Consider the following 22,014-nt stretch of genomic DNA (forward strand, 5'->3'; position numbering starts at 1 on the left):
GCTCTAAAAACCCATCCACCAGTGTTCCCTCTGCCCATCACATATATGTGGGTACTTTCTGTCCCCTCTACTATCCCTGTAGTACCTTGTATAACCACCAATTGGGTAATATCAGAATTTCTGTCCTAACCCCAACATACATTTTTTTTTTTGAAGTTGTGCCATTAGACAAACTTTGTAACTTCATCCTCGGGCCATACAAACGTTATCAATTTAAAAATTAGCCTGCCCGCAGGTGGCCCAGTGGTTGAGCATCAGACCTATGAACCAGGAGGTCATGGTTCGAATACCAGTCAGGGTACATGCCCAAGTTGAGGGCTCGATCCCTAGTAGAGTGTGTGAAGGCAGCCGATCAATGATTTTCACTCATCATTGATGTTTCTATCTCTCTTTCCCTTCCTCTCTGAAATCAATATATATTTTTAAAAAATTAGCCTGCGATAGCCCTAGCTGGTTTTGCTCAGTGGTTAGAGCACTGGCCTGCGGACTGGCCTCTGGTCAAGGGTACATGCCTGGGTTGCAGGCTCAATTCCCGCACTGGGGGTGCGCAGGAAGCAGCCAATCAATGATTCTCTCTCATCACTGATATTTCTATCTCTCTCTCCCTTTCCCTTCCTCTCTGAAATCAATAGAAACATATTAAAAGTCTGAAAAAAAAATTAGCCTGCTATATTTGGTCAAACATTTAATCAACTCACCCCTAATGCCTTGGCAGGGCCAGACCACATGATTTCGAGGGCCTTATGTGGCCTGTGGGCCAGATGTTCCCCACCCATTTTAAAGGAACAAACTAGTAACCTCTATCAAAGATACCCAAAATCATTCCACTGACCAACTTGAATGACAAAGATAATTCTTTGCCAAAATGATTACCACATTACTAAAAATTTGAGCATTTTTGTTATAAGAAAGAGTCTTTGTTTCTTTTATCCTCCACATATGTAAAAACAAACTGAGTTTAAGGGTTGCCTGAAGTGAGAACAGAAGTACGTAGTTCTTAACCCTGTGATGGTATGGGAGTTTACAGCTTGACTCGATGAATACTGGCATTGGGGAGATTTGTGGTTTATTTATGTATGTATTTTAAACTACAAACTGGCAAAGCTGTCCTCTTACTGAGGTGATCTCCCTTTCCATTCTTCTCCATGACTATCCTGGCAAGCCCTACAATTATAAAAAGGGTGCTAGAAGAAAGGATAATGGAAATGACCTAAAATGCTAAAAATAATTGAATTGTGATGGATATAAATCTGTTTTGAACAATTCTTTTTTGTATCAACTGTCACAATGTATAAAGAAGCCATGTGCTGTTGAAAGTCCTCAAGAAGGATCCCCCAACTACAAGACTGTGGGACCAATGGCAATCTTTCCTCATGGTGTGCACCACCCTATAACTCTAAGTGAACCAGGCACTATATAAAAACCATGAGGAGCCTTCCTTTCAGAGCAGACATGCCAAGAGAGCTGAAGGGCTTCCCCTACACTGGATTTCAGAAGTTGAGTCAAATTGCTGTGAAGAAATGGAGTAGTAAATTCAAAGGAAATATCAGGTCCAAAATCATGCCCAAAGAGATCTAGCCATTTCTTCAGCTGGCTAGTGGCTAAGAATACACAAATTCTTGAGGAAAATCAAAGGCATCTAAGCACTTGGATAGACGTGTCAGCAGTATAAAGCTTGCCAGTCAAAGGTGAAACAATCTGTAGAGCTACTGCAAGGTGGCCTTTCCTGAAACACTAATCCCACGGAGGCCAGTGAGTTCAGCGAGGGCTTCTAGTAAAAATGCAAAGGGTGATTTCTGTGGAAGATTAGTAATAATCATTGAGGCCAGATACTTTTCATACATTATTTCCATTTTTCAAAGGAGAAAGTAAGGTTTAGGGGGGGAAAATTGGCCCAAGGTCAGGCTGTCAACTCACACGTGTCAGATTCCACTCTGTACCATGCTATGCTTTCTCTCTAATGTTCACCTCTACCTATTGCCTAAGATTAAAAGTTAATCTGTACTTCCAGGAACAAGACCTGGGCAATGAACATGAATTTCTTTAAACTAAGACAGAAAACAGCCCAACATAAAAAACCCAACTCCAGAACTGCAACCTGCATTTAAATAAGCAAAATGACATTCTAACAATTAGTCATAGAGAGAGCAGGGCTCCTTTAAGATGCGAGACCTAGTGAACTGGACTTTGCCTCCCCCAAGAAATGCATTTCATTTTAGTAAATGGTGAGTAGATTCCATTCTAGAGCAAACAAAGCGAGTAATGTAGAGTCAGCCCACAGCAGAAAGAACAAGAAGAATTGTGTTGTGACAAGTTACCATGTTTTTAACCTCACACGGCACAGCATCAGGCCAGAATTAGCTATTCCCACACAATTGCCTCATGAAAAGGACTTATTTTCACAGAAACATGGTTGATTAACAGCTGCCTAAACAATGGGCACTTGGTGCTGCTTTTAGACTGAATGCTTATTTTTTGCCTTCAGGTCTAATGCCCAAAGTGGAGTACCTCTCCGTTTAGATCCTCCCCACGAAATACGTGACAAGCTTTAACCAATGGGCCTGACCCTGCGAGACCAGCCAAGGCAAGAGTGGATCTGTGGAATCCAGCATGGCAGCAGCAACAACTGAACAAGGCTGCATCAGGAACAATTCCAGGGTCAAATCCATTCAAATCCTGCCCTGGGAGTCTGAGAAGGGGTTGAACTTGTTCAAGTTGCCCTTACAGCAAAGGGACTGAAGGAAGAGATGTCAAAGGTGTGGGACTGGAAAAGAAGAAGAGCTGGTTAACACTGGAATTGAGGGCAATCTGGAGGTGACATCTGTCACTCCACTCACTGCCAAGGTCAATTCATTTGGTAAGCAAGTGAGATACTACACATACCTACTAAAACACATCCGTACCGACAAAGGAAGAATTAGGATTAACTGCATTTACCAGGACAATTTAAAAAAAGGAAAGGACTCCAAAAGGGACTACATTAAACTACAGATTATCTTTTATGTCCACAAAATAAAACTCAGACTAAACCCTGAAATATAATACCCCAGAAAAATATAGTCTTGGCCATAACAGCTGTGCTCTATCTCTAGTACTTTTTCAGATTTTCAAAGGAGTTCTAATGAAGATCTTTGAAATGGCCTTCTGAAGTGGTTATGATGGTAATATCATGTGTCTCCCAACACAGGTGACTGCACAGGTTTCCTAACTCCTAGAGTCCTATATATTTTTCCTCCAGATCTTGCTGGTTTCGAGATTTTTAGATGAAAACAAATTTCTCCAGTTCCCTACCCAATCCTTGGGTAAACTCTAAGCAGAATAAGCTTCATCTCTCTGATTTTCCAAGATGCTGGAAATGACTTTACCTCCCCTGCACCAAATCAATTCTTTCACTTTAATAGCCGGCAACAAATTCTTATGAAAACAGCTACTGAAAAAAGGTTTTCAAAAACTCTGTCCTCTTTGGACATATGATGGGATGTCTCCTATAACAGGTTCATTGCTGAAGGGCTGGGGTCAGCCTTCCCTCAGACGGATATAGATAAGGAGAATACATTCCATTCTTGGTTTGCTTTGCTACTCTAAAATGTATCTCTTTTTAGAAATAACCTTATCAACTGGAAAAGTGCAGCCCTGAAAACCTGCGCTTCTATACCACATGTGCGTTAAAAATCTGTGTATCCACTGATCATGCAGGTACATTCTCTCTCTCCCAACTGAGCACTCATTCATCACAGATGCTAACCAATCCAACAAACACTGCCAAGGGAATCATTTCACACAGGTCTTAGCAGGGCTCAGCATCATATGATCAAAACAGACAATTTGGGCTTATGATTACCAGCCAACTTTGCCCATTTGCAGCTCAGCTAAATTAAAAACACATTTAAAGCACCACAGTTGACATTGCAATGTGCCCCAAATTAGATGTCCTTAACAAATTCCCATCTCTCTCTAAATACTTCCAAGTTGTGCACTTAGGTAAGATCTTTGCCTTAGGCTAACTAGTCTATCTTTTAGCAATTAAAGGGGTATTTAGAAAATGTAATCAGCTTTCACTAATTCGGGATTCATTGGATGGTAGTTTTTAAAACATGGCTAGGTTCACTCTGGAATTGCTTCAGATACATTTGTAGATTATTAAAATAGGGATGAGATGCTTCACTCTTCGTACAGTATCATTTTAAGATGTATTTATTCTACCTCAGTGCATGAACAATAAAGACCAGCATGGTTTCATGATTCTGCAACATTCTTAACTTGGGAAATGCTGAATAGATTTTTCTATGACAAAAACACACCACACTGCTTTTATTTATTTGAAGTATTTGGCTAGAATTATGTCTTTTTAATAAAGTTCAGCTCTTTCAATGATGGCATTAATAATTGTTTAATTCAAAACAGATGCAACAGCTAAAATAAGATTTTTTTTCCCTTTTCATTTTCTTAGAAAAAAAAAATCTAGCTTTGCTAAACTCAGGACAAAATGATTTATTTTGTTAGCACAGGGGAGTGTTTAGGGACCTTTGATTTTGAAGACTATTTTATTGGCAGGAAGAACGTCAGAAAAAGATATCTTCCCTTTTCTTACCCTCAGGCTATTAATAATAATACTTTATACTGCCAGTGAGACAATATTTATGCATTCCTACTATATTTACTACTTCCAAAATGTCACCCTTATTCTATTATTGTGCATTCCTACTATATTTACTACTTCCAAAATGTCATCCTTATTCTATTATTGTTGCACCCATTTCTTTTATTGTCAGATTTACTAGTTGCCTGCTGATCTAGAAATGTCCTCCACCCTTCAGAATTCATGGGATTGTGGCCAGTGTCAGAGTAGAAATTCCTTCCTCCTTCCCACAGCTTGAAACCTCTTGTCCCCAAAGGCTGGTCACAGGGCCTGTTAAATGTTGTAATCTCTCTGACCTTCATGAGAGAGTAAAGTAAAAGGAGACCAGGAGCCTAACTTTGATTTTGTCTTTTTTTTAAAAATGTATTTTTTTACTAGAGGCCCAGTGCACGAATTTCGTGCACTGGTGTGGGTGCGGGTGCGGGTGTGTGTCCCTCAGCCTGGCCTGTGCCCTCTCACTGTCTGGGAGCTCTCGGGGGATGTCCAACTGATGGCTTAGGCCCACTCCCCAGCTCAGGGCTTCTGGCTGAGTGGCACTCCCCCTGTGGGAGCACACTGATTATCAGGGGGTAGCTTCTGTGTTGAGTGCCTGCCCCCTGGTCATGAGTGCGTGTCAGAGCGATCAGTCATTCTGCCATTTGGTCGATTTGCATATTAGTCTTTTATTATATAGGAGGATTGATTTTAGAGAGGAAGGAAGAGGGAGAGATAGAAACATCAATGATGAGAGAGAATCATTGATTGGCTTGGCTGCCTCCTGCATGTCCCCTACTGGGGATAGGCCCTGCAACTCTGGCATATGCCCTTGACTGGAATTGAACCCAGGACCTTTCAGTCCACAGGCCAACACTCTAGCCACTGAGCCAAACTGGCTAGGTTTGATTTTTGTCTTATCAAATACATATTATTCTCTTTCTTATCATCTAATCTAGGGGTGATTTGACAATCTGAGTTTCACACTGATAGGCGGGAGCCATACATGACTTAATGCAAGGTACTGCACACTGAATGCAAATAAAGGCTTCATTACAGTTCAGAGAAAACAGCAGTTGGGCTTTCTCCAACCGCTACCAGTTGTTTAAGGTGGGCTACCCAGCTTCCTTTACTCCATTTCCTATAAAAGACAGATCTGTTTTTACTTTAAAACACCCGCCCTACCCCCCAACCAAAAGAAGGAAGATGATGATGATGAACAAAATTTATAAACATACCAGTTCAAATTGTTCCGTCTAGATATCAGGGGGAAGCTTCAAGAGAGGCAGAGACCAAGTGTCGCAAATACAGTCTACACAAGGCAGTAGCACTCCCTACTGTTCAAGTAGGGAAGGCACCAGGCAACATGCTGGATGGAGTTGGCTCTGGCTCTGGCTCTTTCAATGGGGGAGAAAATCGAGCAACCAATCAATCAATCTGGACAAAAATGCCATCAGTGCAGGCCGAAGGATAGTCTCATAGAAAACAGCTGAACTGTGAATTATGCTAGTTCCTTAAGAGGGAGGAATCACGACCTGTGGAACCTACCTAACCTTCACTTCCCACTGGGGAAAGGACACGGAACCATAAAGCTGCTTCTGAGGAACAAGCTTCAGGGAAGCCATTCTCAGGACACAAGTCACTGGCTTTTAAGAATTAGCCAGAGGCTTGTTTTCATAACATATGCCAAACCCACCATTTTTTATTGCTTGGTTTCCAATTCTGTGACATTTCCCAACTCATGAGGACAGCAAAAATCTAGAACTGCCTGGCCAGCATGGCTCAGAGGCTGAACTCTGACCTATGAACCAGGAGGTCAGGGTACATGCTCAGGTTGTGGGCTTGATCACCAGGTGGTGTGCAGGAAGCAACCAATTAGTGATTCTCTCTCATCATTGATGTTTCTCTCTCTCTCCCTTCTCTTTGAAATCAATAAAAATACATTTTAAAAAATCTAGAACTGAGGTACTAAGGAAAGGCTGCTTTCTGAAGGTTTTTTTTTTGGGGGGTGGGGTTGGGGGGAGGGTATGAGAACCAATGTGGGGAATCTAGATTGTCAACTAGTATTTTGCTTCCAGAGTTCTCTAGGTTCCTTAGTTCAACAGGTGGTTGACTGTCTAAGAGCAAACTGTCTTAAGACAGATATTCCAAAAAGAAGAGAGGGTCCTGTTTGCCTCACTCTCTCCACCCCGAACCCCCGCAAAGTTTAATATTAGAATCAGAAGAGTTACCACTTTGCTAATCAGACAGTCTGGACTCCCCACATAAACGGAAGTTATATGCCAAAAGAATATTAGGTCTCAGAATCAGACTTTAAAAGTCAAATATTCCTCTTCATATTACCATTTTCAAATCACTCATACCCCGACCAATGGTGGAATAAAACTCAGGAACTGCCATTTTGATCTGGTGGGGGGAGAAAAAAATTGTTAATCCAATAAAATGAATAGACTACTGGGATAACGTACACTCCGATTCCTGCCCTTACTGCTGAAATTCAGTTTAAAAGAATACCTGGAACGACCTCTAAGTAACTTCCACATCACTCAGCACTGGAGAAAGGGGACCAAACATTAGTGGAGTAAGAGAGAAATGGGCTCTCAGAGGGACTCTGCATCAGACCACAAGGCACCTAGGCAGCCGCTGACCACTGTTCTCCAATCTTCTAAAATCCTAGAAAAAGAAAGCAAAGGCAAGTGCCCAGTACTCAGTCAGCTTTTTAAAACTTAGAATACTAGCTTCAATGGCTCAACTAATTCCTGATTGGCTGGAATGTACATACGGCTGGGCTTTAAGCCAATCAGAGTTCTGGTCGTTGGGAATGGACTAGACACAAGAGCAACTGTCACTTACTGGCCCAACATTTTATTAAAATCTCAGTTCTCGAACTTAATTTGTTCCAGAAGGCTGTTCGAGAAGCGATTTGTTCAAAAACTGAATCATTTTTTCCCATTAAAAATAATGTAAATTGAATTAATTCGTTCCAGACCCCCAAATGATTGTTTTAACCTTTCTTACATACAGTACATGCCTAGTGTACTGTTTAATCCTGTTTAATCTATAAACAAACAATTCTTTTCTTAAATTTAACCAACCAGCCCCTTAAACGAATCACAGGGGTGCAGCATCTTCCCTTTTTCACATATCACTACCTCCAAAATGTGGTCGCTGGCTAATGCTTTTCCTTTATCCAAATCAACAACAGTTTTTCTGCCTCTTCAATTGCCGGTGATCATTGTTGCTTTCACACTCTTAGCAACATTAGCACTCTTGATGGCTTCTTTATGTTTTAAAATTGTGCTAATCATCCATTTCTCCAGCAACGAAAGCAAAAAAAAACAACAACAAAAAAACACCACCACACATATATTCACAGCAATTTCCTGAGATGTTAACAATGCCAGATTTAGAGGTAAACTGACTACATTCTCACCTGTTTGTGGCCTGAGAGCCGCTTTTTGTCAAACTGGTGTATCAGCAGAAAAGGGCTGTCAGGTCCAGAACTGAAATATTATGCAAAGATTTTTGGAAAAATTTTAAGTGAACAACTTGGTCAAGAACGGAATTAATTGTTCGAGATGGGAGACATTTGAAGAGTTTTTGTAGCTCAATGTACCTGGCTCTGGTTAATACGTGGTTCCGAATTAGAGCAGCAAGGAACAGAGACCTTTCCTTCCTCTGTACTCTCCCTTTGTTCCAGTTATGATTAACAATTTTGCCACTTGTTAAATATTAGGGTTCAATTAATTTATTGGTATTCAGGATTCTGTATTCTTAGGTTTAACCCTTCTTTAACCATGGCTCATTTTGATAGGGGCAGAAATGAAATATTGGGGACCAGCTATAATTGTAAGAAATATTAATCATGCTCTGTTAACCGTGATTGCTTTATTCTGATTAAAGAAGGCACATTCTAACCAGGCTGGGAGTTGCATGCGGACCTGGAAGCTCACCCGGAAATGTAACCCATCCTCCCCATCAGGGAGCTGCCCATTATCATGGAAAGATTAACAACCTTTGGGCAGAAGCCAGAGCCGCCAGCCCTTTGAAGACTCCAGTCTTTGCATACCTGCAGGCCTTTGCAAATCTCCAGCCTGCATTACCTGTTAAAACTGCCCATTCGGCACACCCTTCTGCCTACTTCCCTAGGTAATCTGTGTCCTACTCAATATAAGCAGCTGGCTTATGGGGAGAGGCAGAACAGATGTTTGTGGGTGACCTGCTGCTCTCCCACACTGCCAGCAGTACTGGAATAAACGCTCATATGATCCAACCCTGTCTCTGCTGAATTGGTTCAAGTAGTGACAGGCAGCACGGACCTATGGATTTGTCCCATCTCCCATTTTTTCACCTTTGACCCCAAAACAAAAATGAAAGCTGAGAGCAATGTTTCTTACTGATTTGGGTTCAAGGTCAAAGAATAAATTCCCATTTAAATTGCAGGCTTACTGAAATGTCTAGCTGTCTGCCCTAGAACTTCAAGAGAAAGTTTAGGGGAACAATTGACTAAGAATTGAAAGCAGGGTGAGGAACAAGGGGAAAAATTCAGTGAAGGCTATGAATTCCAAAATGTCCCAAGGAGCCATAGTAAACAGCAACAGCAGCAAATCCTGGGATATGGACTCAGGGCTTAGTGCTTCCCACCAACAATCCAATCCTATCCCATCCCATCCTATATAGTAAACCCTAATATGCAAATCAACCAAAGGACGGAATGACCGGCAAAACGACAGTTGCTATGATGTGCACTGACCACCAATGCAGGAGCTGCCCCCTGGTGGTCAGTGCACTCCCACAGGGAGAGCCACGCTCAGCCAGAAGCCGGGCTCCCGTCGCAGGGGCGGTGGTGGGAGCCTCTCCCGCCCCTGCTGCAGGCGGGCGATAAGGAGCGAGGGGTCCCAGACTGCAAGAGGGTGCAGGCTGGGCTGAGGAAACTGCCCCCTCAGTGCACAGATTTCATGCACGGGGCCTCTAGTACAGACATATAGACGAAAAAATAAAAAGCAAAATCCACAGTTTACAATACTTAGGTACTAAGAAAGGGTCTAAAAATAACTTCTTGTTTGCATCCATGAGGAAAAGATACAGAAGAGTTAAGATCATCAGCTCAAAGGAATCAGGTAATGTCACTGCTCTTCAGTCTATGGCTTCCATTGGTTATTTTAAACCTCATTGTCTCTTCTATTAATGAACAATGTGAACTCCTTTGATTTTACCATAATAAAGACTTTTGGAGCCCAAGCTGCTCCCCAGCCCAGGAAATGTGACCAGAGCCTTCGATCAAGATAAGTATTCATAAATTAGATAAAGCCATCAGCAACTTCCCAGGACAGCTATAATGTAAAACCTATGAAATTTAGCCCTTTGTCTTCCAAGTTGCTTTATCTGCTCTGGTAGGCAAAGAAAAATAATCTTCATGTACTGAAGCTGATCTATTTTGGAGTGCCAACTTATGCATCTTTTATTTTAGCCTCTCAGCTGCTATGGGCTCAAAGAACTTCGTTAGAGTGACAGGCAAAAAAATAAAGCCCATTTCTTTCCTCTGAGGCACTAAAGCTGAGGAAATAAAACAGCCATTTAAAGTGCTGTTACCATGAAGCCCAGAGTCTTGGAAGCTCCGCTCATTTGCCTCCTGTGGGACTGTAACAATTTAGCAGCAGCAGCAGGATGCCCCTAAGCCAAGATAAGATGCAAGGAAGGACTCCTTGCTGGACTTCACAAAAACAACCCAAGAGACCCATCAACTCACGTGTCCCCAAGTGAACCGGTAGTAAGACTGTAACCAGAGACGTGAACTTGGCCAAATGACAAACCAAGCCAGATAGGAAAGGACGCTATAAGGGATGTTCCTATCGGTGCTCTCTGCTATGACCTCATGGGAGGATTCAAGATATATGAAAAATGTAAATAACCTTTCTCCAAAACTTCTAAATTCCCACTCCATTTTCAGCATACATAACCAAGTCTTTTTCTTACTAACAGATCCCAATGTTTACGTAAACCTTCTAAGGAAGGCAGAAAACCTGTGATATTTTTGTTTATTTCACTATATTTTCTTTTGATTTGTTCACCTTGGTGGTACATAATAAACATCTAAGCTTTATTATGTTTAAAATCTATATAAGTATATCTAGCATATAAGTCTATTTGGTAAGAATTCAGTTTTTATAGTTAAATTTAGTTTTTTTTTTTTCCAGTAGTAGATGAAATAATTGTGCATTTTACAACTAATGGCATCTTTTAAAAAATATTTATTTTAATTTGTACTGAACTTAATAGGGCGACATTGGTTAATAAAATTATATGTTTCAGGTGTACAATTCTATAATACATCATCTGTATATTGTTTTGTGTGTTTATAACCAATGACATCTTAAATTTCATGAAATAAGGCAGTTAACATTAAGTCAACACCCTTCCTTATTTTGTTATGCTGCTACCAAATACCATGTTTTGGGGTAATGTAGTCACATTACAGCATCACCAGTTTTATGTTTCTTAATATATCTTCTTAAATATCTTCAGTTTATTTATTATAATTTTATGATAGAACATCCTCTTAAGGCTGTAATATTTTAAGGAAAAGAATTTGATTTAGATAGGGGAGCTTTGAAAAGGAACCCAAATTAGGGATAGTCCCTACATCAGATATTTACACTGAACAGAATGAATTTAAATTACATACAGCCCAAGACCCTATTTATAGCGAAACAAACCAAAGAACTCTTTTCACATAAGTTAATCCTTACAATTAATTTAAGCTGTGTTGGGGTAGTTGTATTTCTCAATTTGCAGTCCCTTAATGATGCAAATAATGTTTAATTCTAAATATCTGGAAAGAACTAGGACCGATGTGAAAACTCCTAAGTGTGGTAGGCAGTTAGACATGAGCAGCGCAGGGATGATGGGCCACTAGGTGGAAAGCCCCAGCAATGGGCAAAACTGGGAAAACAAGGACCTTGCCCCCAGGGTAACCTCTCACCTAGCATTTCGAAGGTCAGGTGGTTCAGACCCTCCCGTGACCTTTCCTCTCCTAGCATGTTGCTAGTCGTGTGGGTTAGACCCCCTTAGAGGGGGAATGAGTAAGAGGGCCAGAGGATAGCCCTTACACATTAAACCTCCAGGACAATGAGGTCCTGATCCACATCAAATACATACAGGCCTCACCTGTGTTTCAGCTCCAGGCCCAGGATAGCAGCAAAACCAGACAAACAAAGCCACCTAACTAGAGACTCAAGTAACGAGGTCCAATCGCCAATAACATTGTTATTGCACTGACGTTAGGACCAGCTGCATTGACTAATGATCCCTGGTGCCAACCAATCAGCAAAGACTACAGCCCTGAACAGACACTCCTGGAAAGCTGATGAACATTCTATTGGGATCCTCCCAGGACCTCCAACTAAATACCCTCCAGAGGAGGACCCAGAGCAGCAGTCTCTATGGCGAGGCTTCCCCTTTACATACCTCCTTCCCCAGGTGTTCTCCTTGCTTCTCTCCTTTCTAAGCTCCAAGGGCCCTTCGTTAGCCTCTGTAACCTGTTCCCTGAGCCCATGCAGCTCAGCTGGCTCACTTGTTCTACCTCTCTGACTTTCTCAAATAGACTTCTGCTTGTATCTGAGTCTTGGCTCTGAATTCTTTCTTGGCCAGAACTCAAGTATCAAGGGTGCTGAGCCAAGGTCCAATCGCCAGTAACATTCTGGGTGCCATTTTGCTGCCAACCTGAGGACACCAGAGGCTGGTATCCTGAGTTCTCTGATAGCCCAGGGACCTACTATACTAGGTCAAGCCTCAGCTCCCAACAGGTCGGCACTTGGAACACTGGCTGTAGTAACTCACCTTATTTTTCGATATCTACTCATTCCGCCTCACTCAATCTCTCTTATGTTCCTAACGTAAACAGTAAAAATACCTCAGAATCCCGATTTCAGATCTCATGCACAAACCCTACCTCACCACCTCAAATCACCCAGACTGAAGACACGAACAGGCTTGGTATAAAGGTAGGAAATACGTGGGAAGGAGACTGAGGACTGTAATCAATTAATCTGCAGCTGGTTAAGAAAAGGGGCTCCAGCCCTAGCTGGTTTGGCTCAATGGATAGAGCGTCGGCCTGTGGACTTAAGGGTCCCAGGTTTGATTCCAGCCAAGGGCACATGCCTGGGTTGCGGGCTCCATCCCCAGTAAGGGGCGTGCAGGAGGCAGCCAATCAATGATTCTCTCTTATCACTGATGTTTCTCTTTCTCTCCCTTGCCCTTCCTCTCTAAAAATCAATAAAATATATTTAATTAAAAAGGGGGGGAGGGGCTCCAGAACCTTTTCGTTATTTTTGCTTCAGGATTAGGAGCGTGAGCGCCCACAACTGTGTTCCAACCCCACTTCCAACCACCTGCCTTCGCTGTAGCCAGAATCCAGAGTGTTCTCGAAAAACACTCACTCAGCAGCTCCCTTGGCTAGTCCGGCCTGGCCATCTCGAGCCACTGCAGCTGCCCAGCAGTGTCAATAGCGCCCAAGCAGCTGCCCTCTCCCTTGCTGCTTAACTTAAGAAGGAATAATCGTCCCGGGAAGAATGAGGGTATTACTCGGGAGGGGGGGCGTCTGACGTGTAGAGCATGAAACAAGCCCCTCACTCTTCCTCTTCTATCATTTTCTACTTCTGGGGTAACTGTGGGGAGGGGGCGATCAGGCCGATAGTGAAGACACACCATCACCTCGCACCCAGACCAGTACCCGCTGGGGTGTAATTAAGGGAGAAGAGGAGGAGGAGAGCACGGGCTTTGGAGATGCAAAGTGCTGATTGACCACAATGCACAGAAGTTAAGGCGGGGGTCATGGTCGCCGCGCCGCCCCCCCCCCCCCCCCCCCCCGCCACCCGCAACAGACCTCCAATTCCCTCAGAGGCCAAGTCTCCTCCGTAGGGACGACCTTCCCCTCTGCTGGAAAACGACCGATGCCTCAACTCCCCAGCCAGGCGGAAGCCGGAGGGGAGGTCCGACCTCCGAGAGCGCCCCTTCAGGGGGTCCATCCGGACTGGATCGCGAGCATTGGGGGGGGGGTGGAGGGGGTCCACGGAGGGCGGGGCATCGCCTCAACAGCTAGGAGCTACATCATGGCAGGGACGGGTTACCCACAGCCACAGAGCTGAAGCTCGCCCCTTCCACTGCACCATTATCCGGTTACCTCTTCGCTCCTTCTTCGTCGGGCAGCTCGGGCTCGGTCGCCGCCATTACCACATCGCACTCCGCGGTAGCCGCCATCTTACCGCCTAGACCAGAGAGCCGGGTGGGAGGCCGGCGGTGAAGAGCACTTCCGGTCGGAGCATCGAGTCGCGCAGCGGCGCTGTGCCCAGAGAGGCTCCCTCGGGCCCGTCTACCAGCGAGAGGCTCCGCTTGGGGCCAGAGCGGCCTCGCGCCCCCGGAGGTCCACGGCGGTCTCCGCGCCGGGGCGGGGCCCCAGGGTCGGTTCCTGTGCGTGGGGGGCGCCACTTTAACCGTAGATCGAAAGGGGGTACAGGAGGATGTCGTCTCTGTAGACCTTGGCTTTCCTCAGTCTTCCCGGAGCCTCGTTGCCATAGCAACTCCCAACTCTAGAGCGTCTTCTGGAAGGTTGAAGGGGGTCTGAGTTGGGTGGGGACCCGGTCACCCAGGACTCTGGAGGGAAAGAGCCCCCCCACTGCTGCCTTCCCGACCTTGGAGCGTGTCCACAGCTTCCTCCCGGGAAAGGCAAGAAGAGACACTTTGAGCCCGGTTCCTCCAGCTTTCATCGGCCCTTGGAAGCCCTGCCCAGTCAAGCCAGGGGTACGCAGGGCGTCTTCACCCCGCGCCTTTCATCCCCTCTGGCTCTCCACGCACCAGCTGGTTCATCACCCTAATGACGCTGACCCTTTTATGATGCTGCTTTCATGTCAGCCGCTTGGGAGTGCCATCTCAGCATCAGGCCTAGGAAGAGTGGCACAGCGCCCCGGACCCTGCCCTTGAGTTTATAAGGCAGCTCACAGGGTGAGGTCCCTGCCCTAGTGTCCCCAGTATTCCCACCCCTTGTAAAAACTCTCTGCTCAGCACGTCTGCCTTGCTGAATGCAGTCTGGACTGGGAACTCTTCGAGGGCAGGGACACAGCCTAGCCATCTTTGTAGTACTTAACCTCAGCCAAACCAATAATATTTGTGGGCTTGAATTAAATTGGGGTTTTCTGAGGTTAAATTGGGGGAGTTTGAGGTTAAAATTTGAGATAGAGCCCTAGCTGGGTTGGCTCAGTGGACAGAGCATCAGCCTGCGGACTGGAGGGTCCCAGGTTCAATTCCGGTCAAGGGCACATGCCTGGGTTGCAGGCTTGATCCCCAGTAGGGGACGTGCAGGAGGCAGTCAATGAATGATTCTCTCTCATCATTGATGTTTCTATCTCTTTTCCTCTCCCTTCCTCTCTGAAATCAATAAAGATATATTAAAAACAATTTTTGAGATATATGGGGAATTAATAAAAGGGCAAGGGAATTCAAAAGGGATCTTATCCTCTTCCTCTAGTAAAACTATGTGCCATTGTCCATAGGCTGCTTGCATGATCCCTGACTATCAGCGTGCCGAGGAAGCTGAAACCAAACTCACCATTAGGTAGGGGAGAATGGGAGGGCTCAGTGGGTTGGAAGAGAGAGGTCATTTATCCAGCCCTCTCCAAAGTCCCTATTCTAGCTTGGGAGGACACAGACTCCCCACCTGCCCTGCCTGCCAGTGGCTCACAGTCTACAGTCTAATACAAGAGATAGTCTTTCACCATCTTCCCACTTTGTGTTCTCTGTCTGTTGGTATCTCCAACCTACATCTCTCTTCTGAGTTCAGATCTGTATATCCAACTCTCTACTGGTATCTTTTGGATGTTTCACAAATCCCTAAAGCTTAACATATTTAAATGGAACGTGTCATTCTCTCCCCACCCCTCCACAACAGAAAAAACAAATGCTGTACTTGATTCTCTTCTGCTGAGTTCCTTATCTTGTTGAATGGATTCATCATTCACCTCGTCATCAAATGAGACAGATGGAAGACATCATGAATTCCTCTCTCGTTCTCACTCCTGACTCCCAATTTAGCATCAAATCTTGATCCTCTTACCCAAAGTCTCCCAAATCTATCATCTTTCCATCCCAATTCTGGCTCTTGTTATCTTTTTTTAACTTGGAATAGTATCAAAGTTTCCCAACTGGCACCCTGGTCTCATCTCTTTCCAATCTTCAGTCTTCTACCAGACTTGACCTTAAAAGCAAAAACTGACCATGTTACTGCACTAAAACCTACCAATGGCTTTCCATGGCTGTTAGGATACAGTTTGAAGCCTTTGATCTACTACATGAGGCCTTCGATTATTTGGTTCCTTCTACCATCAATATTGAACCCATGTACTTGTAGTTCCAGAAAAATGCCATGATTCTTTGCCATGTTTTCTTTTTTAAAAAAATATATTTTATTGATTTTTTAAAAAATATGTTTTATTGATTTTTTAAAAAATATGTTTTATTGATTTTTTACAGAGAGGAAGGGAGAGGGATAGAGAGTAAGAAACATCAAAGAGAGACAATCATCGATCGGATGCCTCCTGCACACCCCCTATTGGGGATGTGCCGCAACCAAGGTACATGCCCTTGACTGGAATCGAACCTGGGATCCCCCAGTCCGCAGGCCCATGCTCTATCCACTGAGCCAAACCGGCTAGGGCTATTTTATTGATTTTTTTACAGAGAGGAAGGGAGAGGAATAGAGAGTCAGAAACATTGATGAGAGAGAAACATCGATCAGCTGCCTCCTGCACACCTCCCACTGGGGATGTGCCCGCGACCGGAATCGAACCTGGGACCCTTCAGTCCGCAGGCCGACGCTCTATCCACTGAGCCAAACAGGTCAGGGCTTTGCCAGGTTTTCTTCATCCTTTCCTCCCAAGTCCTTCAAACCTCAACACAGACATAAGCGACTCCAGAAGTTCTCCGTGGCGCCCACTGCGCCCACGTTAAACGCCCCCAAGTCTGCTGCGCTCCTGTAGCTCCTCTGTGACAGCTCTCCCCGCGCTGTCATTTTTGCGTCAGATGCCTGCTCCTCTAGGCAGTGACCTCCCAATGGGCAGCTAGGGTGAATCATGCGTCTCCTTTTCCCGGTACGTGGTCCTGCACCTGGCACAGGATCGGCGCTCACGATACACTCGATGAATTAACGACTGAATAGAGGCAGTGTCACTGCACTACAGCAGCCTGAAGAGAGAGAACACCGGGGCGTCAGACAACAAGAACGGCGCCCCGCGTCCAGGGAGCCCAGGGCCGTGCGCGCCCGCTACGCACCGCCAGTCCGGGTCCCGGCCGTCAGGTCCCCCGCCGGCCTCTGGGGGCGCTGGGCGGACGGCGCCGGCTCCCTGCCGCCGGAATTCGTCTTGGGGGACAGAAGCTGGGGGGCGGGGCCGGACAGAGCCCGGACGCACCCGGAAGGACGGCGTCCTGGCGGCCGTGCTGCCCCTCCCCTGATCCCGGTGCTCCTCGGGGGCCGGGCTGGGGCGCTGCGAGGGCGCCGGCAGGTACGGAGCTGGAAGGCGGGGGTCGGCCACGCGCCGGGGCCACTTTAGGTGGCAGATGTTTGCCGCCGTAAATTCCTCCTGCGGTGGGGGTGGGGGCGTCCCCTCGTGGGGAAATCTGTGGCGGAGGCTCTCTCTTGGGGTACCTGTTAGTCGTGGAGCTCAGTATGTGGGGCCCTTGGGGCGGGGTAGGAGGGTCTGTATCAGGAGTTTCCTCCGGAGAGGGTTCTGTTTGGAACCCCTTTGGGGAATGATCTCTCTGTTCTCCGGAGGAATCTGGGGCTGCTTGTGGGAAGCCTGAATTTTGGGATGCCTTCGAGATCTCTGGGGAGAAGGGGTTTCTGTGTCTGAGCCTTCTCATCTGGGTCTGCCAGCCCAAGGGCGGCCCAAACCGTCTCCTTTCCGGAGCCTTTCTTTCCTTAGACTCCTTCACTTTTAAAAAAATATATATATATTATTGATTTTTTACAGAGAGGAAGGGAGAGGAATAGAGAGTTAGAAACATAGATCAGCTGCCTCCTGCACACCTCCTACTGGGGATGTGCCCGCAACCAAGGTACATGCCCTTGACCGGAATCGAACCTGGGACCCTTCAGTCCACAGGCCGACGCTCTATCCACTGAGCCAAACCGGTCAGGGCTCCTTCACTTCTTTTTTGTCTGGTGGTCTTACTCTTAGCCGGGGACTTGACTAGGAATCAGAGGGAATTAGCTGTCTAGAGAAGTCATACAGGAAAGTAAAATGTTCTGATTTGTTCACCAGGAAGAGCAGCTTAAGACAGATCCACACAAAATAGCATTCCTGCTTGTTTATTTATTTCTCCGTGGGGCCAGGGTTAAAGGGAGGGCGCTGAGCGTGGGCTCCCTTCAGTAACTGGTCCCCCCAAGGCCTGTGCATGGAGAGGGCCCTCCCCGGAGCTTCCTTTTCTCCAGCACCTCTTTCCCCCTTATGACAGCATATGGTGAGCACCAACAGTCACTGGCCAGGGACCGGGAATCGTGAAGATGAGAAAGACACGGCTCCACCCTAGCTGGTTTGGCTCAGTGGATAGAGCGTCGGCCTGGGGACTCACGGGTCCCAGGTTCGATTCCAGTCAAGGGCACATGCCAGGGTTGCAGGCTCGATCCCCATTAGGGGGCATGCAGGAGGCAGATAATCAATGATTCTCTCTCATCATGGATGTTTCTATCTCTCTCTATATATATCTCTTCCTTCCTCTCTGAAATCAATAAAAAATATTTTTAAAAGAAGGACACAGCTCCCTACCCAGTAGGGGACATAGACATATCATTTCTTTCTTTTTCTCTCTCTCTCTCTCTCTCTCTTTTTTTGTTTTGTTATATATTTTTATTGATTTCAGACAGGGAGGGAGAGATAGAAACATCAATGATGAGAGAGAATCATTGATCGGCTGCCTCCTGCACACCCCCTACAGGGGATTGAGCCCGCAACCCAGGCATGTGCCCTTGACCAGAATGGAACCTGGGACCCTTCAGTCTGCCGGCCAACACTCATTTCCACTGAGCCAAACCGGCTAGGGCGAGTTAGACACATCATTTCTGACATACACCCTGACTAGAGGAGAGGGCAGTGCTGGACCCCCGAGGCTACCCATGCCGCTCAGAACTTGGGCTCTGTTTTGATCACCTCACCCAGTGTGCTGCTGTTCTTTAAGGCTGAAGGCTAAGCATGGGGAAGAGTTGCAAGGTGGTCGTGTGTGGCCAGGCATCTGTGGGCAAAACGTCAATCCTGGAGCAGCTCCTGTACGGGAACCATGTAGTGGGTGAGTGTTTTGTTTTGGGGGGGGTAGGGGGCGCGGGGAGGGGACGGTGGAAGAAGTTGAAGAATAAGGAGTAGGATTTAGTAACACAGAGAAGCCAAAATCTGCTCCTGGAGTAAAGTCTACAGCATGCCCTCCAGCTCTACAGCACTGAGATCTGGAGGAAGGAAACCAATATCTGAGACAAGGAGGAAGAACTCCCAAGTCTCACTCTTGCTAAGCATGGTGTGAACGTGCGGGTGATGTCTGTTCCCCCAAACCATTCCAGTCCTGCTGGATTGGGTCTGGCCCCCTCCGCTCAGCCCCCACATTCCTTTCCCTCCCTGTCTGGTCAGCCTGTCAGGATATCCCCAGTCACTCAGGTTATCCCATCTCCTTTCTCCCTGCAAACAAGCGTCCTCATTTTATCTCAGGTTCTGAGATGATCGAGACCCAGGAAGACATCTACGTGGGCTCCATTGAAACTGACCGGGGGGTGCGGGAGCAGGTGCGTTTCTATGACACGCGGGGGCTCCGGGACGGGGCGGAGCTGCCCCGGCACTGCTTCTCCTGCACCGATGGCTACGTCCTGGTCTACAGCACGGACAGCCGAGAGTCCTTCCAGCGCGTGGAGCTGCTCAAGAAGGAAATCGACAAATCCAAGGACAAGAAGGAGGTGTGTACGGGAGCCCCGGTGGTGAGCGAGAGCGGGCCCTTGGCTGGCTCCGTGAGGCTTGGCAGGGCTCTGTTTTTCACTCATTTTCTAGGAGGTGGGTCAGGAGCTGGAGGAGGGATCAAGGCCACTGGAGGGTGTCTTCCCCCGTAGAGGTGGTCCTGTGCTGAGGCAGCTCAACCGAAAAGGCTTCCGTTTCAGAGCTCCCCGGCCTAACACGTGAAGCCCTCACTGGTCCTTCTTCTTACTGGCCCCATACTCTTACTTAGGGAAGCCCTTCTTTCCTTAAGTCCCCCCGTAAGCTGTGGGCATTCTAGGAGCGCCTCCTCGTGTTGTTTAGCCAGAATTGAACTGACTGCTGGTCGTGAGCAGGCACGGGCGATTCTGGGCTTGTAACGGAACTCCTGGAGGGAGGGCCAGATGGAGGCCAGAATGTGAATAGAGGAAGGAGAGGAAAAAGCAACAGTCTCCCCCCCCCCTCACTTCATAGTTTCTAATAGAGGAAGAGATGAGATATCAGCCATTAAAACTTCCCTTCTCTTAGGACTCCTGGGTGGTGGCCCGCCTTCACACCCACTCGCAAGGCCCCTGGCACATCCACGAGTCTCTGCTCTGTCCCTCTTCCCCAGGTCACCATCGTGGTCCTCGGCAATAAATGCGACCTGCAGGAGCAGCGGCGCGTGGACCCCGACGTGGCCCAGCACTGGGCCAAGTCGGAGAAGGTGAAGCTGTGGGAGGTGTCTGTGGCTGACCGCCGCTCCCTCCTGGAGCCCTTCGTCTACCTGGCCAGCAAGATGACCCAGCCCCAGAGCAAGTCCGCCTTCCCCCTCAGCCGTAAGAACAAGGGCAGCGGCTCCTTGGATGGCTGAAGAGCTGCCGCCATCCCTTCTTCACCTTCCCAACCCCTGTCCGGCTTCGGGGGCTCTGGATGGAAGATGGGTTGAGGGGAAGGGGGAACCTCCCCGCTAGGGCAGGCAGCTGGGCTGTTGCAGGCTCAGGCCGCTTTGGCTCCCTCCGAACCCCGGGAAGTGCAAATAATCTAGGTTAGTGCCCCCAACCTCCTCCTCCGCCCCAGCTTCCATCCTCTCTGCCCCTCTGTGACCTGGGGGGCAGATGTGGGTCAGGGTCCCTTCCACCTGCCCTGGTTGGGAAGCAGAGCTACCCCACGGAAGTGCCACGTCTAGGGTCTGGTTCTGATCACGGGTCCCACACCTCTGGGCTTCTGCCACACACACACACACACACACACACACACACACACACACACACACGGCACCAGCCTGGACTCTAGGGAAAGGGCGTCCAGGTATCGTGTATGCGTGTGCATACTGGTGTTAGGGGTGCCTCCTCACCCAGCACCCTGACCCTTTTCCCCTGTCTGTACCTTGGCTGGAAGAAGCCAGCCTCCTGGGAAGTGTGATTTTTCTACTTGACCTCCCGCCCCAATTGTTTTCACTTCCTCTTCCTGCTGCATTGGTCGAGGTGGAAGGGAATGACGACTGGGCTGAGACACCAACGGGCTTTGTCACCCAGCAAGGCTTTTTCTCTCTGGGCTTTAGTTTTCTTATCTGTACAGTGACAGGGGCTGCTTAGATGGCCTTCTAGATCCTCTCCAGCCCTATGGTTTCTGAATGCCCCTGGCTTCGCGCCAGCTGACTGTCCCCTTTGTGTCTTCTCCCTCTTCAAGGTGCTATGCCTACCGGCCCTGGAGGCTGGGACACTGCTCTCCGACAACCGCCAGGGGGCAGGAGTGCGCTCTCCACTCTAGTTGCCAGAATGGCTGCTTAGTGCCCAGCGGGGAACCTCACACCCCTGGGGGCTGGTCTTCACTCCTTCCTGTGGTTGTTTTCAGCTCTTGGCTGGACTTTATTTATAAATTTACCTGTTATCAGTTCGTATGCTGCCATGGTGAAGGCCGGACAAGGTGCTAGCCCTTCTTACCTCAGATGCCTCAACAGAACAAGGCAAACAAGTAGGAACTTCTCAGGAGCGGACAGATCTGTTGGGGCTCAGAAGGGTGGTTACACTCTCAACATGCTGTAAGGTGAGCTCACGACCCACAGCTCCCTGGGCCCGCTTCGTGCTTCTGATGGGCACCGCGACCCCAGGTGAGCCCCTATAGCTGGGCCACCTCCAGTGCACGCCCCTTTCCCCAAACAGGAGAGGTGAGCAGGGGCAGACGGTCCCAGGCTGGGCAAGTCAAGTTAGGGCATATACAGGCTCGGGCTTAAAGTTCATTTATTGATGCATTGGACACAATAAAACCACAACTGTTATCAAAAAGTTTCCCTCCCATTCGCCCCTTATTGTCCCATTGGAAATATCTTTTTTTTAAAAAGATACAGGTGGATACTGGCAAAGTCCCATATTGTGGGGTGAGGTGGGGGGGGGGGGACAGTACTGGGATAGGATGGAGGTTGTG

General features: G+C 47.2%; 2 protein-coding genes and 1 long non-coding RNA gene across 12 annotated transcripts in view; 1 reads left to right on the forward strand and 2 right to left on the reverse strand.

Moving 5' to 3' along the window:
* The window catches only part of DNAJC7 (DnaJ heat shock protein family (Hsp40) member C7), a 30,608-nt gene extending 16,581 nt beyond the window's left edge, over positions 1-14,027 (reverse strand). Inside the window, exon 1 of one of the 4 annotated variants that reach the window (XM_008149371.3) lies at positions 13,794-14,027. In XM_008149371.3, the coding sequence (XP_008147593.1) occupies positions 13,794-13,870 (77 nt within the window). In that variant the 5' untranslated portion in view covers positions 13,871-14,027. Of the gene's footprint in view, positions 1-7,126; positions 7,263-13,744; positions 13,763-13,793 lie in introns of those variants that run through there. The other 3 variants (XM_008149372.3, XM_054709517.1, XM_054709518.1) reach the window with 3 other exon arrangements.
* A 2,354-nt stretch (positions 14,028-16,381) lies between these two features.
* On the reverse strand, positions 16,382-17,067 carry LOC129147431 (uncharacterized). The gene is made up of 2 exons (XR_008554789.1): positions 16,934-17,067; positions 16,382-16,846 (listed from the first exon to the last, which is right to left on the reverse strand). It is a non-coding gene; the product is annotated as an uncharacterized LOC129147431 (long non-coding RNA).
* A 1-nt stretch (position 17,068) lies between these two features.
* NKIRAS2 (NFKB inhibitor interacting Ras like 2) lies at positions 17,069-21,893 on the forward strand. Of its 7 annotated transcripts, none has more exons than XR_008554788.1 (5): positions 17,069-17,163; positions 18,836-18,943; positions 19,354-19,595; positions 20,222-20,635; positions 21,485-21,893. XR_008554788.1 is itself a non-coding variant. In XM_028157276.2 (5 exons), the coding sequence occupies exons 2-5, from the start codon at positions 18,850-18,852 to the stop codon at positions 21,378-21,380; spliced, it is 642 nt and encodes a 213-aa protein (XP_028013077.2). In that variant the 5' UTR covers positions 17,069-17,163; positions 18,836-18,849; the 3' UTR covers positions 21,381-21,893. The 7 variants fall into 7 exon arrangements, 5 of the variants coding, with proteins under 5 accessions (XP_028013077.2, XP_054565464.1, XP_054565462.1 ...); XR_008554787.1 differs by lacking the exon at positions 21,485-21,893 and adding an exon at positions 21,280-21,367; XM_028157276.2 differs by having other exon boundaries at positions 20,222-20,426; positions 21,280-21,893.
* Positions 21,894-22,014: the final 121 nt, after the last annotated feature.

Source organism: Eptesicus fuscus, chromosome 20 (genome assembly GCF_027574615.1).
Source record: "Eptesicus fuscus isolate TK198812 chromosome 20, DD_ASM_mEF_20220401, whole genome shotgun sequence".
Taxonomy (NCBI): domain Eukaryota; kingdom Metazoa; phylum Chordata; class Mammalia; order Chiroptera; family Vespertilionidae; genus Eptesicus; species Eptesicus fuscus.

What these genes read in the sequence shown, in the direction of transcription:
- NKIRAS2 (XM_028157276.2), top strand. Translation starts at nt 18,850, where the DNA reads ATGGGGAAGAGTTGCAAGGTGGTCGTGTGTGGCCAGGCATCTGTGGGC. An exon ending in GTACGGGAACCATGTAGTGG is followed by an intron (nt 18,944 to 19,353) that starts GTGAGTGTTTTG and finishes ATTTTATCTCAG; the next exon opens with GTTCTGAGATGATCGAGACC. An exon ending in AATCCAAGGACAAGAAGGAG is followed by an intron (nt 19,596 to 20,221) that starts GTGTGTACGGGA and finishes CCTCTTCCCCAG; the next exon opens with GTCACCATCGTGGTCCTCGG.